This window comes from Orcinus orca, chromosome 3 (assembly GCF_937001465.1).
Source record: "Orcinus orca chromosome 3, mOrcOrc1.1, whole genome shotgun sequence".
NCBI lineage: Eukaryota > Metazoa > Chordata > Mammalia > Artiodactyla > Delphinidae > Orcinus > Orcinus orca.
The window spans coordinates 73,614,980-73,632,608 of record NC_064561.1 but is presented as its reverse complement, the minus strand read 5'-3'; the positions used below and the strand labels follow the sequence as shown (position 1 = coordinate 73,632,608).

General features: G+C 36.6%; 1 protein-coding gene across 1 annotated transcript in view; it reads right to left on the bottom strand.

Moving 5' to 3' along the window:
• Positions 1 to 17,629, bottom strand: part of CDKL3 (cyclin dependent kinase like 3) — an 87,190-nt gene that overhangs the window by 67,399 nt on the left and 2,162 nt on the right. Inside the window, 2 exon segments of the mRNA XM_049708197.1 lie at positions 6,873 to 7,051; positions 15,303 to 15,497. Coding sequence (XP_049564154.1) covers positions 6,873 to 7,051; positions 15,303 to 15,497 — 374 coding nt within the window.

Sequence of the window (17,629 nt, the reverse complement as noted above, 5' to 3'; positions counted from 1 at the left end):
ATAAATAAATAAATAAAATATTTTTAAAATACAATGAATAACTGTATACCAACAAATTAGAGAATTCAGATTAAAGGATAGTTTCTGAGAAAAACACAAACTACTGAAATTGGTTCAGGAAGAAGTCGACAGGTACTTCCTTGGTGGCCCATTGGTTAAGACTCCACGCTTCCACTGCAAGGGGCACGAGTTTGGTCCCTGGTTGGGGAACTAAGATCCCACATGCTGTGTGGTGCAGTCAGAAAAATAAAAAATAAAAAGACAATCTAAATAAACCCATAGCAAGTGAAAATTTTGAATCAGTAATCAAAAGCTACACACAAAGGAAAGCACAGGCCCAGAGGGCTTCACTACTGAATTCCACCAAACATTTAAAGAAGATGATCATGTGAATTCTTCACAAACTTTTCAAAAAATAGAAGAAGTATGAACAGTTCCCAACTCCTTTTTAGAAACCAGTATTATCGCGATACCAAAATCAGACAAAAACATCACTAGAAAAGAAAACTACACACCAATATCTTGTACACATAAGGACACAAAAATTCTCAACAAAATACTAGCAAATTGAATCTAGCAACATATAAAAAGAATTATACACCATGATTAAGTGGGATTTATCCCAGGAACACAGGTTAGCTCAACATGGAAAAATCAATTAATGTAATACATTATATCAATAGATTAAAAAACAAAAATTCACATGATCATCTCAGCAGGTGCAGAAAAAACATTTGACCAATACCCTTCCATGATAAAAACCCTCAATAAACTAGGAATTAAAAGGAAACTTTGTCAACACAACAAAGGGTACCTATGAAAAACCCATAGCTAACATCATACTTAATAGTGAAAAGATGGGGAGTTTTTCTCCTAAGATTTGGAATAAGACAAGGATGTCTGCTCTTACCACTTCTATTCAACATTGGGCTGGAGATTCTGGTCAAAGAAATTAGGCAGGAAAAAGAAATGGAAGGCATCCAGACCAGAAAAGAAGTAAAATTATCTCTACCCAAAGATAATGACCTTTTATACAGAAAGTATAAATCCACTAAACAATTATTAGAACTAATAAGTTCAGCAAGGTTGCAAGATACAAGATCAATACACAAAAATCCCTTGAATTCTTTTACACTTGCAATGAACAATCTGAAAATGAAATTAAGAAAATTTGATTTACACTAGCATCAAAAAGAATAAAATACTGGGACTCTCCTGGCGGTCCAGTGGTTAAGACTCTGCACTTCCACTGCAGGGGATGTGGGTTCGATCCCTGGTCAGGGAACTAAGATCACACATGCCATGCTGTGTGGCCAAAAATAAAAAAATTTTTTTAATTAAAAAAATAAAAGAGGGCTTCCCTGGTGGTGCAGTGGTTGAGAGTCCGCCTGCTGATGCAGGGGACACAGGTTCGTGCCCCGGTCTGGGAAGATCCCACATGCCGTGGAGCGGCTGGGCCCGTGAGCCATGGCCGCTGAGCCTGCGCGTCCAGAGCCTGTGCTCCGCAACGGGAGAGGCCACAACAGTGAGAGGCCCGCATACCGCAAAAAAAAAATAAAAGAAAATAAAAAATAAAAGAATAAAATACTTAGGAATAAATTTAACAAAATAATGTAAAATGTAACAAATGTGGCCTAATTAAACTCAAAAGCTTTCGCCTAGCAAAGAAAACCATAAACAAAACAAAAAGACAACCCACAGAATGAGAGAAAATATTTGCAAATGATGCAACCGACAAGGGATTAGTCTCCAAAATTTATAAACATCTCATGCAGCTCAATACCAGAAAAACAGAAAACCCAATCAGAAAATGGGTGGAAGACCTAAAGAGACATTTCTCCAAAGAAGACATACAGATAGCCAACAGGCACATGAAAAGATGCTCAACATCATTAATTATTAGAGAAATGCACATCAAAACTACAATGAGATATCACCTCACACCAGTCAGAATGGCCATCATCAAAAAGTCGACAAACATAAATGCTGGAGAGGGTGTAGAGGAAAGGGAACCCTCCTACACTATTAGTGGGAATGTAAATTGGTAAAGTCACTATGGAGAACAGTATGGAGGTTCCTTAAAAAACTAAAAATAGAGCTACCATATGATCCAACAATCCCACTCTTGGGCATACACCCAGAGAAAAACATGGTTTGAAAGGATACATGCACCCCAGTGTTCATTGCAGCACTGTTTACAATACCCAAGACATGGAAGACATAAATGTCTATCAACAGATGAATGGATAAAGAAGATATGGTACATATATATAGTGGAATATTACTCAGCCATTAAAAAGAATGAAATAATGCCATTTGCAGCAACATGGATGGACCTGAATATTATCATACTAAGTGAAGTAAATCAGACAGAGAAAGACAAATATCATGATATCGCGTATATGTGGAATCTAAAAAAAATGGTACAATTGAACTTATTTACAAAACAGACTCACAGGCTAAGAGAAGGAACTTGTGGTTACCAGGTGGAAGGGTGGTGGGGAGGGATATATTGGGAGTTTGGGATTGACATGTACACACTGCTATATTTAAAATAAAATGCCTTACCATGAAAAAATGTAAAATGTATGTGCTAAAAGCTATAAAGCATTGTTGAAAGAAATTAAAGATCTGAAAACATCTTACGTTCATAGATGAGCAGACTTAACATTAAGACAGCAATATTCTCCAAACTGATTTATAGATATGCAATCCCTATCAGAATCCTAGCTGTCTTATTGGCCAAAAACCCCACAAAATTGATAAATCTGATCCTAAAATTCACATGGAATTGCAAGGGTCCCGTAACACCCAAAACAATCTTAAAAAAGAACAAAGTTGCAGCACTCACACTTCCTGATTTCAAACTAGCTACAAAGCAATGGTAATCAAGACAGTGTGGTTCTAGAACAAGGATAGAGATACAGATCAATGGAACAGAATCAGAAGTCCATAAATAAACCATCTGATTTTCATCAAGGGTGCCATGACCATTTAATAGGGGAAAAAAATCATCTCTCCAACAAATGGTGCTGGAACAACTGGCTAAACACATGCAAAAGAATGAGGTTAATTAAATTAACTTCATTTAAATTAATTAAATTAACTTCACATTTAATTAAAAATTAACTCAAAACAGATGAAATACTTAAATGTAAGAACTAGAAGTATAAATCCCTTAAAACAAAACAGAGGGGTAAATCTTCACAACCTTGGATTTGGCAAAGGATTCTTAAATATGACACCAAAAGCATAGGCAACAAATGGAAAAAACAGATAGAATGGACTTCATCAAAATAAAAAAATTTGTGTGACAAAAGACACAATTAAGAAAATGAAGAGACAGCTACAGAGTGAGAGAAAATACTTGCAAATATATACCTGATAAGGAATCTGTATCTAGAGTATGAAGAATTCTTCCAATTTAATAATAAAAGCCAATGTAATTTAAAAATGGGCTATGGATCTGAACAGACATTTCTCCAAGGAAGATATATAAATGTCCAATAAGCACATAAAAGATCAACAATGAAGTTCAACAATCATTAGTCATCAAAGAAATGCAAATTAAACCCATAATGAGATACCACTTCACACCCATTAGGATAACCAGAATCCAAAAGTCAGATAATAACAAGTCTTGGTGAGGATGTGGAGAAATTTGTAACCCTCATACTCTGCTGGTGGGAAAATAAAATGATGCAGACACTTTGAAAAACAGTCCGGCATTTCCTTAAAAAACTCGACATGGGGCTTCCCTGGTGGCACAGTGGTTCAGAGTCCGCCTGCCGATGCAGGGGACACGGGTTCATGCCCCGGTCCGGGAAGATCCCACATGCCGCGGAGCGGCTGGGCCTGTGAGCCATGGCCGCTGAGCCTGCGCGTCCAGAGCCTGTGCTCCGCAACGGGAGAGGCCACGACAGTGGGAGACCCGCGTACCGCAAAAAATAAAAACAAACAAAAATTCGACATGGAGTTACCATATGACCCACAATTTCAAATCCTAGGTACATACCCAAAAGAAATAAAGACACATGTCCACAGTAAAATGTGTATACAAATGTTCACAGCAGTATTATTCATAATAGCCAAAAAGTGGAAACAATCAAAATGTCCATCAACTAATGAATGGGTAAATAAAATGTGGTATAACCATAAAATGGATATTATACAGCCAAAAAAGATAAAGTACCGATACATGCTGCAACACGGATGAATCTTGAAAATAGTTAAGTGAGATAAATCAGTCCCAAAGGACCAGATATTGCATAATTCCACTTATATGAAATGTCCAGAATAGGCAAATCCAGAGAAAATGAAAGTAGATTGGTGTTTGCCTAGGCCTGGAAGGGTTGGGAGGAAATGGGGAGTGACTGCTAATGAGCACAGGATTTCTTTTTAGGGTGATGAAAATGTTCTAAAATTGAATGTGGTAATGGTTGCATGACTCTAAATATACTAAAAACCACTGAATTGTACACTTTAAATCTGTCAATTGTATGGTATGTGAATCATATCTTTAAAAGAGCTGTCATTTAAAAAGGCTAGATTAAACTAAGTAGATACACTTTTGTGTAATAAAACTATTAAAAATGCAAGAAACTGATTATAATAAAAGTCAAGGGACTTTCCTGGTGGCGCAGTGGTTAAGAATCTGCCTGCCAAGGCAGGGGACACAGGTTCGAGCCTGGTCCGGGAAGATCCCACATGCCGTGGAGCAGTGAAGCCTGTACGCCACAACTACTGAGCCTGCGCTCTAGAGCCTGTGAGCCACAACTACTGAGCCCATGCGCCTAGAGCCCGTGCTCTGCAACAAGAGAAGCCACCGCAATGAGAAGCCCGTGCACTGCAATGAAGAGTAGCACCCGCTCACTGCAACTAGAGAAAGCCCGTGCGCAGCCGTGAAGACCCAACACAGCCAAAAATAAATAAATAATTTTTTTTTAAAAGTCAATATCATGGCTACTTTTGAGGTTAGAAAGAGTATTGTAAGTGGAATAGGGCACATAGAGGGTTTTCTGGGGTAGCCTGCAAAATTCTATTTTTCCATCTGGTGATGGAAGTATACATTTGTTGTGTGAGCTTTTCTTGTACCTGTGTTTTATTTTACATGTTTTAAAATGTAAAGATGTTAAAATTTAACATGTTTTAAAAACTCACTAGCAAATTTATTTTAAACTCAATGTGAAGCCTTGCATTAGAATCCAAACTGACTATATACAAGGCATCAATTTTGGCTCTCTAGAATACAAGAGATTACACCTATCCTCAAGGAATTTATCTTTCAGCAAGAAGAATATTTTAAAAAGAGGTAGATAGAACTAGGCCATATTAAATATTAACTGGCACAAAATCTACATATAATGTACAACAAGATTTAGAGAAGGATATGATTTGGGGGCGAGGGATAGGAATAAGGGGGTACATCAGGAAAGGAATTTAAGTAAATATCACAAACAGGGTAAAACTGGGAGAGATCTTACAGAGGCTACATTGATTGAGCATTTACTGTTTTTTCATTTTTCTCATTCATTAAATCATTTAATCCTCACAATAAACCTATGAAACTGGTTCCATTATTATTTCCATTATACAGATAAAGTAACTGAGGCACAGAGGTGGTCTGCATATGGTATCAGTGATAAGTACAGTTGAAAACATACCCTGGATAGACTTTGGGTAAATTAGTTTACTTTTCTTAGTAAACTTACTCACTTTCTTACTTTTTTAGTGTCTTACTCACTACCTGCCTTAGTGTGTCGTCTTATTTGAAATGGGGATAAAATACTAGCACCTTCATCAGAGGGTTGTTGTGAAAATTAGATAATTTAATGCATGTAAAGCATTTAGAACAGTTTCTAGCTTTAAAATAAGTACTTAATGATATTAGATTTTAAAAAAAATAAATTTATTTATTTACTTATTTATGGCTGCATTGGGTCTTTGTTGCTGCGCGTGGGCTTTCTCTCTAGTTGCAGTGAGCGAGGGCTACTCTTCATTGCCATGCACGGGCTTCTCATGGCGGTGGCTTCTCTTGTTGCAGAGCACAGGCTCTAGGAGTGTGGGCTTCAGTAGTGTGGCACGTGGGCTCAGTAGTTGTGGCTCACAGGCTCTAGAGCACAGGCTCAGTAGTTGTGGTGCACAGGCTTAGTTGCTCTGCGGCATGTGGGATCTTCCCGGACCAGGGCTTGAACCCGTGTTCCCTGTATTGGCAGGCGGATTCTTAACCACTGCACCACCAGGTAAGCCCCGATGTTAGACATTATTATAATAACAGAACAATGGTTTCTAGGAAAAGCATGTGAGAATTATCCCCACTCCCACTTCTTGTATTCAGTTGTACAACTTGGTCCCTTTGTTCTTCAAGATTCATTATTTGTTTATTAGATTGTTGTTTCCTATACTGTTTAGCAATAGACTGAGACCTTTCTACTTTTTGAGGCACCTAGAACAGTTCAATTTAAAAATTATTTGCCAGTCTTTGCAAAGATTGTGCCGTATTCAAGAAGCAGGAAATCTGGCAGATCCTGTGGTAACACTGGCAGAGTATAGTAAATGTAGAGCCTACAGATAAGCAGAGGAGGCAACTCTGTTAAGAGTGGGGCACAGCTTAAAGCAAGCATGGATACAGCCTGAGGGGTGACTGCATAGGTCTTCTGGGGCTGGGGCCACTCAGCCCCAGAGGGCAAGCGTGGTAACGTCAATAGCAGGGCAGGTGCCTAGGGTCTCTCTGCTCTATTTTGGGGTGTCCCTTTTCTAGCCCAAACCCAGATGCAGAAGGCAGAGGGTGTCAGTAGTATGGGTGACAGATACACCAAGGGAAAAAAAGAGACGGCTAGGAAAGGCCAAGCAGGATTCCCAAATATACTTACTTTCCATAAGATGTATCTTTTAATACTAATTCTGGAGCTCTATACCAGCGTGTGGCCACATAGTCCGTATAAATGTCTCCAGGAGCTGCTAGCGTTCGTGCAAAACCAAAATCACAGAGTTTAGTAATTCCTGACTGGGATACTAAAATATTCTCAGGTTTTATATCTCGATGAATGATCTAAAAACAAACAGAAGATGCAATAGATTAAAATGAGGTTTCATTATCTAGAAAATCTCTCAACAATTACATAGAGAAAATCTAGCTAATTAAGACAGGAAAGCTATTTTCTTACCAAATGCAAATGATTAAGTACACAATGCAAAAGCTAAATAGTTATATACTTTCAGTTCTTGCCCCATCCATCATCAAGAAAACAGACATAATACTGAAAAGGTAAATCACATTCGTAAAAGGAAAAGTAATTAAAAGAACTTAATGGAAGAAGTTTAACTTTCCTTTAACCCCATGTCACACTCCAAGTACTGCTCTTTCTCTCATTTCCTTCGCAGCTAAACTTCTCGAAGACATTATTTTTACTCAGTCTTCACTTTCTGTCTGACCACTCATTCACTCCTCAAGGTAATGCAATCTGTCTTCTGCTCCCACATTCAAACTGCCCTAGCCAAAGTCATCAACATCCTCATTGCTACATCCAACACACCCCCCTCAATACATATCTTACTTGGTATCTTAGTGTAAAAGATATCAATCAGTCTTCCATTCCTGACTTCTGGGACCTAAAATTCCCCAGTCTCCTCCTATGGCAGTTCCTTTTTCTCTCTCTGTCCGTAAATGTAGGGTTCTGGTCTTAGGCTTCTCTTCTCTTACATCTTGTTTCCTGCACAATCCCAACTACTTTTCTTTTTTTTTAGGACTTTCTTCACTTGGTTATGGGAACACCATATTCTTTTGGGCTTCTTCCCATCTATTCCATCTCAATCTCACCTACTATTACAGCCTTAGTAACTATCCACAAACTGATGACTTCCGTATTTCTATTTCTATCTTTCCTGGTTTCCACAAGGAATGGAAGTCCACAAGAAGTCCCACAGGGCTGAACCACACATCCCACAAACTCAGCAAATCCAAAACTAAACGCATCATCTTTTCTCCCAAACTCATTTGTTCTCAACAGTCCTTTAGCTCAGCAAATGGAACCAACATAGATCCCATGGCTCAAGCCAGAAATCAAGGCACTTTTCTCCCTCAGGTTCCATACTCTCTCATCCTGTCTACTTCTCTCCCTAGTTCAAGTTCCCTCAGTTCTCTCATCAAAATTACTAGCTTACCAAATGGTCTCCCTGAATTCACTCTAATCCCCTCCAATCCATTGTCCACAGTGAAATCACAGTACTATTTTAAAATCACATGTATGATTATGTCACTCCTTCAAGGATTCCCCACCCGACAGGACAAATTTGAAGCTACGTGAAATGGCTGGTAAGGCCTTATAGGATTTGGTCTCTGCTCACATTCTCAATGTCCCTTCGCTAGCCTATTGAATATTAGCTTCCCAATTCTCCAGGTTTGTGTCATTATTTTTTGCATTTGCTGATGCTGTTCTAACCTCCTAGAACACTTTGCTTGGCCAACTATTTCCTCAGGTCTCAGCTGAGATGTTTCTATTAGATGTTCCTTCTATATATTCTCACATTATTCTGCACTTCCCCCTTCACAGCATTTGTCATGCTTATTATTAATTGCCTATTTACTTTTTTGTCACTCCCGTTAGACTGTAAGTTCCATGAGGGTAAGATGTATGTCTGTTTTTTTCAGGCTATATCCCCAGGGCCCAGTACAATGCCTAAAACAAAGAAGGCATTTAAAACCTTTATCAAATGTATTAAGCATATTCTCATCACCAGAAAAGTATCATGACACGAGTGAAAATATCTTGGTGACAGAAATCTGGGATCTTTCCTTTTTTATACAACTTGCTGCTATAAGCCTTTGGGGATGGCTCTTGTTCTGCCTCACTCTTCCTCCTAAATGGCCAAATAATTAATTTAGGGTAATGAGTCACCTTAAAGGAGACATCTATAAAACTATATTAGTCCTGTTTTACTTCTACAACTTTTATTGAGTGACTACGATATGCCAGGCACTATACCAAGATCTGAGGATATAACATGAGAAAAAATAAGACATGGAAAAGCACGTTAAGATACCACTTCACACATTCTGCCTACTACACATCCATCACCCTCCTCCTCAGTGCTCTAAACATGGGGGAGAAAAATTCACTCAGCTGATGTCCTAATGTTCTCACTCGTTTTAACAACTAACACCATGACTACATGCAGAACTCTATCCTTGAGAATCAAGCACTCTCTAAATCCCAACTTTTAAAATTCTGTGTTTTGACAACATCCTCCTTGGTCTTCCACAATCACTGAGACCTCTATAAACACAGTATTTCTTTCTATGTGTCTAGATCTTCTTTAATTTCTCTCATCAATGTTTAATAGTTTTCAATGTATAGGTCTTATATATCTTTTGTCAGATTTTCTCTAAGTTATTTTATATTTTTGATGCCGTTACAATGGTATTTTTAATTTCAATTTCTGATTGTTTGTTGCTAATACAAAGAAATACAATTAATTTCAGTATATTGATTTGTATCCTACAACCTTGATAAACTTACAAGTTAGTTCTCTTAACTTTGTTGTAGATTCCATAGAATTTCCTACATAGATGATCATGTCATCTGTGAGTAAAGACAGTTTTACTACTCAAAAAAAAAAAAGATACCACTTCACACCCACTGGAATAGCTATGATCAAAAGACAATAACAGGAAGATGCAGAAAAACTGGAATACATTGTTGATGGGGATGTAAAATGGTACAACCACTTTGGAAAAAGTTTGGTAGTTTCTTTAAAAAGTTGAAACATAAACTAACCATGTGATGCAGTAGCATTCTTAGCTTGTCCTATTTCTATTGCTCTCTCCCCAGCTTCTGGTAGCTTTGTAAACCAACAGCCCGCCAAATCATGGTGAAAACTAGCAGCCTAGCAGCCACCAGAGGGAGTAGAATAGGGCTGTATCTCCTCCAAAGCGCCATTCCCAGGTAATAGTCATTATTTGACATGTCTGGCAGATCACTGCAAAATCGTACTAGAAGTCTTGTCTTTACTGACCTAACTCAGAGCTTGCCCAAGCAATCAGCCTTCTTAGCAGCCACTATATAACATTATAGCCACCTGAGGAAGCTATAACAGGACAAACAACAAGCTGACCAAAATACTTAATTAAAAAGAAAGGCTGTTTAGAATGGATAAACAACAAGGCCCTAATGTATAGCACAGGGAACTATATTCAATATCTTGCATGATAAACCATAATGGAAAAGAATATAAAAAAGCATGTCTCTATGCGTATAACTGAGTCACTTTGCTGCACAGCAGAGATTGTCGCAACATTGTAAATCAACTATACTTCAATTAAAAAACAAAAGAAAGGCTGGAGTTGAAAGGTATTATAAAGTTTAAGCACAAATTGTGGTGAGACTAACAGGTTCAAATCCCTACTTTACCCCTTGATATTGTGAGAGTGGGGCAAGATTCATAAACATGGCTTCTTCATCTATAAATGGGGGTGAAATAAATACATATTTCGTAGTGTGGTTTTGAAGTATAGTACGTATGCCTTAATATCTGTAAAACACTGAAAACGTTTAAAATAGCACCTCATGCATGCTGCCATAAAAATGTTGATTACTATTATGATTCTTCTGTAAAAAAGAATTGAAGACATTCTCTGTATTCTGACATGGTGTGACCTCCAAGATATAATGTTAAGTTAAAACAAAATATGTGTGTAAAACAAGAGAAAAGAAAGAAAGAAAGGCTGGGAGTGAGATGTCCGTAAAGGGTTTGAAAAGTTCCAACATATTGCTGAGAATCATGGAGGGTACATGCACAGCTGTGTACATACCCAGGGAAGACCTGAGATTGTCCCTAAGCTTTCAAGACTGGCAGACTGGGCTTCCCTGCTGGCGCAGTGGTTGAGAATCTGCCTGCTAATGCAGGGGACATGGGTTCGAGCCCTGGTCTGGGAGGATCCCACATGCCGCGGAGCAACTAGGCCCGTGAGCCACAACTACTGAGCCTGTGCGTCTGGAGCCTGTGCTCCGCAACAAGAGAGGCCACGATAGTGAGAGGCCCGCGCACCGCAATGAAGAGTGGCCCCCGCTTGCCACAACTGGAGAAAGCCCTCGCACAGAAACGAAGACCCAACACAGCAAAAATAAATAAATAAAATTAATTTAAAAAAAAAAAAAAGACTGGCAGACTTTAAGGTTCTACACAAGCAGGAAGGTAAGGCTAAGGCAGAGTTGTAAACTGCCTGCCTGAACATTGAAGACATGGCCCAACACAGATAAAGAGCCCTCAGTAAATATGGCTGAGAGATTTACTGGTTTCAAGAATTGAAGGAAATTTCTGTCCAAAACTTAGCTGACCACTAAACTAACTGAGCAGAGATTTTAGTGGTCACACGTGATAAAGAATTCAGACTTCACAGAATTAGTTCAGCAAAGTAACTAAACAAATAGCAAAAACTACAAACCCTGAGAGATGGGAAATTCTGACTTCCAGAGTTAACACATATTATTTTAAATGTCCAGTTTTCAACAAAAAATTACAAATGTCCAAAAAAATCCCCTCAAATAGGTGTGCAAAGAAACAAATATGGCCATGCACTGGAAAAAAAAAAAAAAGCAGTCAATAAGAAGCTCTCCCTGAAGAAGCCCAAACATTGAAGCCACTAGACAAAGACTATAATTGGCTATTTTAAATATGTTCAAGGTTAAAGGAAACCATGTCTAAAGAACTAAAGTATGAACACATCTCACCACATAAAGGATATCAATAAAGAGAAAGAAATGATTTTTAAAAATACCACTATCGAAAAGGCAAAAAGGCAATCCACAGAACGGGAGAAAATATTTGCAAATCATGTATCTGATAAGGATCTAGTATCCAAAATACAGAAAATACAACTCGACAATAGAAAAATAATCCAATTTAAATATGGGCAAAGGACTTGAAGAGACATTTCTTCAAAGAAGATATACAAATATAAAATTGCCTATTCTGGATTTTTCATTTAAATGGAATTTATACTTATGTCTTTTGCATTTTGACTTTTTTCATTCAACATAATGTTCTCAAGGTTCACTCATTTTGTAGCACGTATCAGTACTTCATTCCTTTTTGTGTTTGAATAAATCCCACTGTAGGGTTGTACCGCATTTTGTTTATCCATTCATCAGCTAATATACATTTGAGTTGTTTCCACTTTTTGGCTACTTTGAATAATGCTGCTATGAACATTCCTGGGCAGGTTTCTATGTGAACATATGTTATCAATTCTCTTGGGTAGATACCTAGGAGTAAATGTGCTGGGTCATATGGTAATTCTATGTTTAACTTTTCGAGGAACTGCCAAGCTGTTTTCCATAGCAGCTGCACCATTTTACATTACCACCAGCAGTGTATGAGGGTTCCAATTTCTCTACTTCCTTGCCAGCATTCATTCTTGTCTGTTTTTTAAATTACAGCTAGACTACTGGGTGTGAAATGGTACCTCATTGTGATTTTGATATGCATTACCATAATGACTCAGGATATTGAGCATCATTTCATGTGCTATCAGCCATTTTTATATCTTCTTTGGAGAAATGTCTATTGAGTCCTTTGCCCATTTTTAAATTGGGCTGTCTTTTTATGTTGAATTGTATTTTATATATCCTGGATACTAGTTGCTTAACAGATATATGATTTGCAAATATTTTCTCCCATTGTGTGAACTTTTTACTTTCTTGATGGTGCCCTTTGATGCACAAAGTTTTTAATTTTCATGAAGTCCAATTTGTCTTTTTCTTTGATTGCTTTTGATGCATTAATACATGATCACACACAGATTTACACCTATGTTTCCTTCTGAGTTTTATAGTTTTAGCTCTTATGTTTAGGTTTTTAATCCATTTCAACTTAATTTTTGTATATGGTGTGAACTATCAGACTTTGGATTCAGTGAGTTTAATTCTCCTTTATTTTGTAGTGAAATGCTCCAAAACTACATAGAACTCCATATTACAATGATTTATAATAACTCTGTTCCATATGCTTGAATATTTTTGTTTAATTTTTTTTCCGCTGCACCATGCAGCTTGTGGCATCTTAGTTCCCCAACCAGGGATCGAACCCTGGCCCTTGGCAGTGAAAGCACAGAGTTCTAACCACTGGACCACCAGGGAATTCCCCTTGAATTTTTTTGACTATTGATTCACTTTCTTTGTTAGTTTTAAGATCATTTATATTTTTTTCCATTTGGATTCCATTAAGGCATTTTTGTTTGTTTTAGTGAACTATTGTTGACTTACAATATTGTGTTAGTTTCAGATGTACAGCAAAGTGATTCAGTTACATACTTTTTTTCAGATTATTTTCCATTATAGGTTATTACAAGATATTGAATATAGTTCCCTGTGCTATACAGTAAATCTTTGTTGTTTATCTGTTTTATAGTAGTTTGTTATCTGTCAATCCCATACTCCCAATTTATCCCTCCCTCCCTTTCCCCTTTGGTAACCATAGTATGTTTTCTACGTCTGTGAGCCTGTTTCTGTTTTGTATATAGATTCATTAGTATTACTTTTTAGATCCCACACACAAGTGATATCATATATTTGTCTTTCTCTGATTTAACTTAGTATGATATTCTCTAGGTCCATCCATGTTGTTGCAAATGGCAATACCTCATCCTTTTTATGGCTTAATAATATTATATATATATATCTATTTAGATATAGATATATCATCTGTCTAAACCTATCATCTGTTGATAGACACTTGGGTTGTTTCCCTATGTGCTTGAACTTAAACACCCATATAAGTTCAAAACTGTTACTTTAGTTTTACCTCCTCTTTGAAGTTTTCTACTCTCAGTCTAGACCATACTGGTGTCTCCCATTATTCAACAAATATTTTTAAAGTCTACTACAGGCAAGACACTATAGGGATACAGATAACATATAACTATTCCTGACCCCTTATCTGCACTATTTAATGAGCACTTAAAACACACCTAGTGTTAAACACTACCTACTACCTAATTTGATCTTTATAAAAAATCTGTGAGGTACTATAGTATCATTTTACAGATGAGGAAAATGAAGTTCAGAGAGGTTAGATAACTTCCTGGGGCCACAGAGTAATGGGGCTACCATCTTTCATTGTGCAAGTGTGAACTCCACAAGTTGTGTGGTTATCCATACATAAGCTGGTGGGTGAAAATCCAGGACACTCTGATTCCAAGGACTGTGTGCTCTTAACTATTACATTATACTGCCCCCCGATGGATCCAGTCGGCAAGGAAATTACAATCTGAATTTCCAGTTGCTATCACGACCACATTTTTCAAAGCTGCAACATGAGATGCACTATTACCAAGACAGCAAATTAGAAATTAAGGTATCTGAAAAAGCCTAGGGTATATAGATGTTATGCCTATATCACTTACTAATAAAACTATTTTTGAAGCTTGTACTGTTATTTCACAAACATACATCTAACTTTACAGAAAGTAGAGCTCATGTTGGGAACAAAGTATGTCCATAAAAACCTGCTGAGATAAACATTAACTAAACAATGCTAAAAGGCAGCACTAAAAATCAAGTTGATCTTCTTTCCTTTCTTGACTTAAATGACAAGGCTCTACACCCCTCAGCCACTTTATTTCTCTGTTCTTTCCCTAAAGGCATCCACCTTCTCCTGCCATTCCCCTGGCCTAGTTTCCAGTTCCTACCTCCAAACCTCCCTTCATCTGAGCTGGCTTGACTTTCGATGTTTTAACGTACTTTCATTAATAAAAGATGCCCCAGTTGACTGTTGATTCCTCTATACCTCCTTTAGCATCCCATAGTTGGTCTGCCCTATAGTTATACTATGCGTTCAATACGTTTTTTGGTTCTGCAACTGAATTATAAGGTAGTAACTCCCTTGATCTCTCCATTTTCAGGATGTCAATTAATATTGTCCAGAAAAATAATTTTAACAACTTTCATAAAAACAGAACAATGTTTAAAGGGCACTTACAATTCATATTCATCCTACAGTTTGGCTTATTTTTAAGCACTTACATTATTTTTTTAAACATCTTTATTGGAGTATAATAGCTTTACACTGTTGTGTTAGTTTCTGCTGTATAACAAAGTGAATCAGCTATACGTATACATATACCCCCATATCCCCTCCCTCTTGCGTCTCTCTCCCACCCTCCCTATCCCACCCCTCTAGGTGGTCACAAAGCACTGAGCTGATCTCCCTGGGCTATGCGGCTGCTTCCCACTAGCTATCTATTTTACATTTGGTAGTGTATATATGTCAATGCCACTCTCGCACTTCGTCCCAGAAGCACTTACATTATTATTGTGAAGATATTCAATTGCTCGAAGAATCTGGAAGAGGTATTTTCTAAGTCGTTTACTCTCTAGTCCATGACAATGATGTTGTAACTCATCTAATACTGTGTGGTCAATAAATTCAAACACCAAATGAATTTTCTTTTTCTGTCTAAAAACTTCAATCAGATTGACCAGGTTTTCATGACGAAATTGCTATTAACAAGAGAAATGGATTTTTAGTATTTCATGCACCATAATTTGCACATATAAGACCCATATAATTTTTAAAAGAAGAAATATTCTCTGCTTCTTTTCCTCCATGCATTTCAATAAAAATTTCTCAACTGGTTTGCTTACATTCCTATTTTTTAAATGTTAATTTATTTAATAATTAATATTTATAGAACAGAGGGAGATGTATTGCTTTACTTCAAGTTGACATTTGGTTGCCTACTAAAACAATTCAGAGTTAATGTACTAAAATGCAACTTGGTATTCTGCTAAGAGATATCTTCCTATCTTTTAAATTGGTTTGTGATTAAAAGGTCCTTATGATTTCAAATGAGCATGGATTCCAGTGCCACTGAGCATGTAATCTGAATTTACAGAAGTTAATTACTCTCTGAGATTTGTCCTGAACTCTCAAGAGTAAAATATAAGTTCCAGGTGGACGTTATAAATTCACCACACTGTAACAAAAGGGTATCAAAATATCCAGAAACTTTTCATATATGTGAGATACCAATTTATATCCATAGGAACTCTACATAAATATACAATTATTTGTGAGTACATTTTTGTTCATTGTCTGTAATATTCTATTAAGCAACCAAACACATTTTTAGAATGCTAAGCACTCACTGTCAAGATAATTTCAAAATGTCAAAAATGGCATGTATCAGCTTAGAAAACAAAAGAGGTTTATCATTTTATGCTGCTAATTCTATTTTTTAACACACTGACTTAATTATAATCAATTCTCAAATATTTAACTTTCTCAAATTACCAAAAATATTTATTCATTTGGCTAAAAATTAAGGGGTATATTTTTGATGTTGGATTCATCAAAAAGCTTTACTTGTAAGAAAAAAAGTTTGCCTTTATTTCAATGGCACAACATCCATTTTTCTACTTATCTGTACTAATACATAGACTAAATTCCTCAAGACATGACTAATAGAAAAACATGCCAAAATATAATGCCGGACTCCTTTCCTATTTTTGCTCCCAATCCAATTTCCCTGGTTGGTGGGGTGCCAGAGTGCTGCAGCAACAACATGCCGGCAGTAGCAAAAAAAAAAAAAGACTGCCTTTAGACACTATAATATTAATCCTTCAACTAAGGAAAATTACTGGTGTCTTGACCAGTCTTAATTTTAAAGGCAAAAGCAGATAACGATGAATGCAAGTTAATAAGCATTAAGGAACATCCATCCAGGGGTAAGGAATCAGTGACTTTCTCAGATAAACCATAAAACCACTAGAAATACTCCATTATCCTTTTTCAGCTTGTTTACTTTTGTTTTCCTTTATAAATAGAAAACTTTTCTATAGATATTCTCACTAATTACTCTAACTGTAATTTATTTAATGAAATTCCAGCAGATAAAACTTTAGTTCTAATTAAGTCATTATGGCAGTGTTTTTAGACTAAGAATGTTAACTAATCCAAGAAATCTCTCGTGGAATTAGATGTGATGAAACTAAAAATTCTACAAGAAATAAGCCAATGAGAAAAAATAGTTAAGCTATCTCTAAATAGTTTGCATAATAGTTGTAATAGTACATTTTCAAATTCATCTCTGTGTTCTTGCCACATATTGGTTATTTTTACAAAACAATTAAGAAGCAAAAAATAATTAGCCTAAATGAAACAAAGATGAAGAAAGAGCAAAAGATATTGCCTGGGAAAATGTCTCCTTCTCGTCAGATTTTCACTTACAGTGCACAAGTTGCCTTACAGTATTATTATGCTTTAGGTCATCAGGATAAGGACAGGTATCGCTCACAAAATCATAACATCTTTACTGACTTTAACTTTCCTTTTCATTGTCTAGAAATAGAGCAGTTCCAACAATCTACACATGCCTAATATATTTCTTCTATTTAGAAAGTAAATTGATCCATCATATCTAATATAGACTTACAAAGAAAGAAGAGAATATTACTTTTGTATCAGATAAAAAAGAACAAGAACAGTATCTGTTTTCTTCATCACATGTAAAAACATCTAGGCAATGAACCTTAAAGCATCTAGATAAATGCCAATAAACAAAATACATATGTATATTTATTTTTAAAATCACTAGTTTTGTACCCAATTGCCAATGAATCTTAATGCTCCT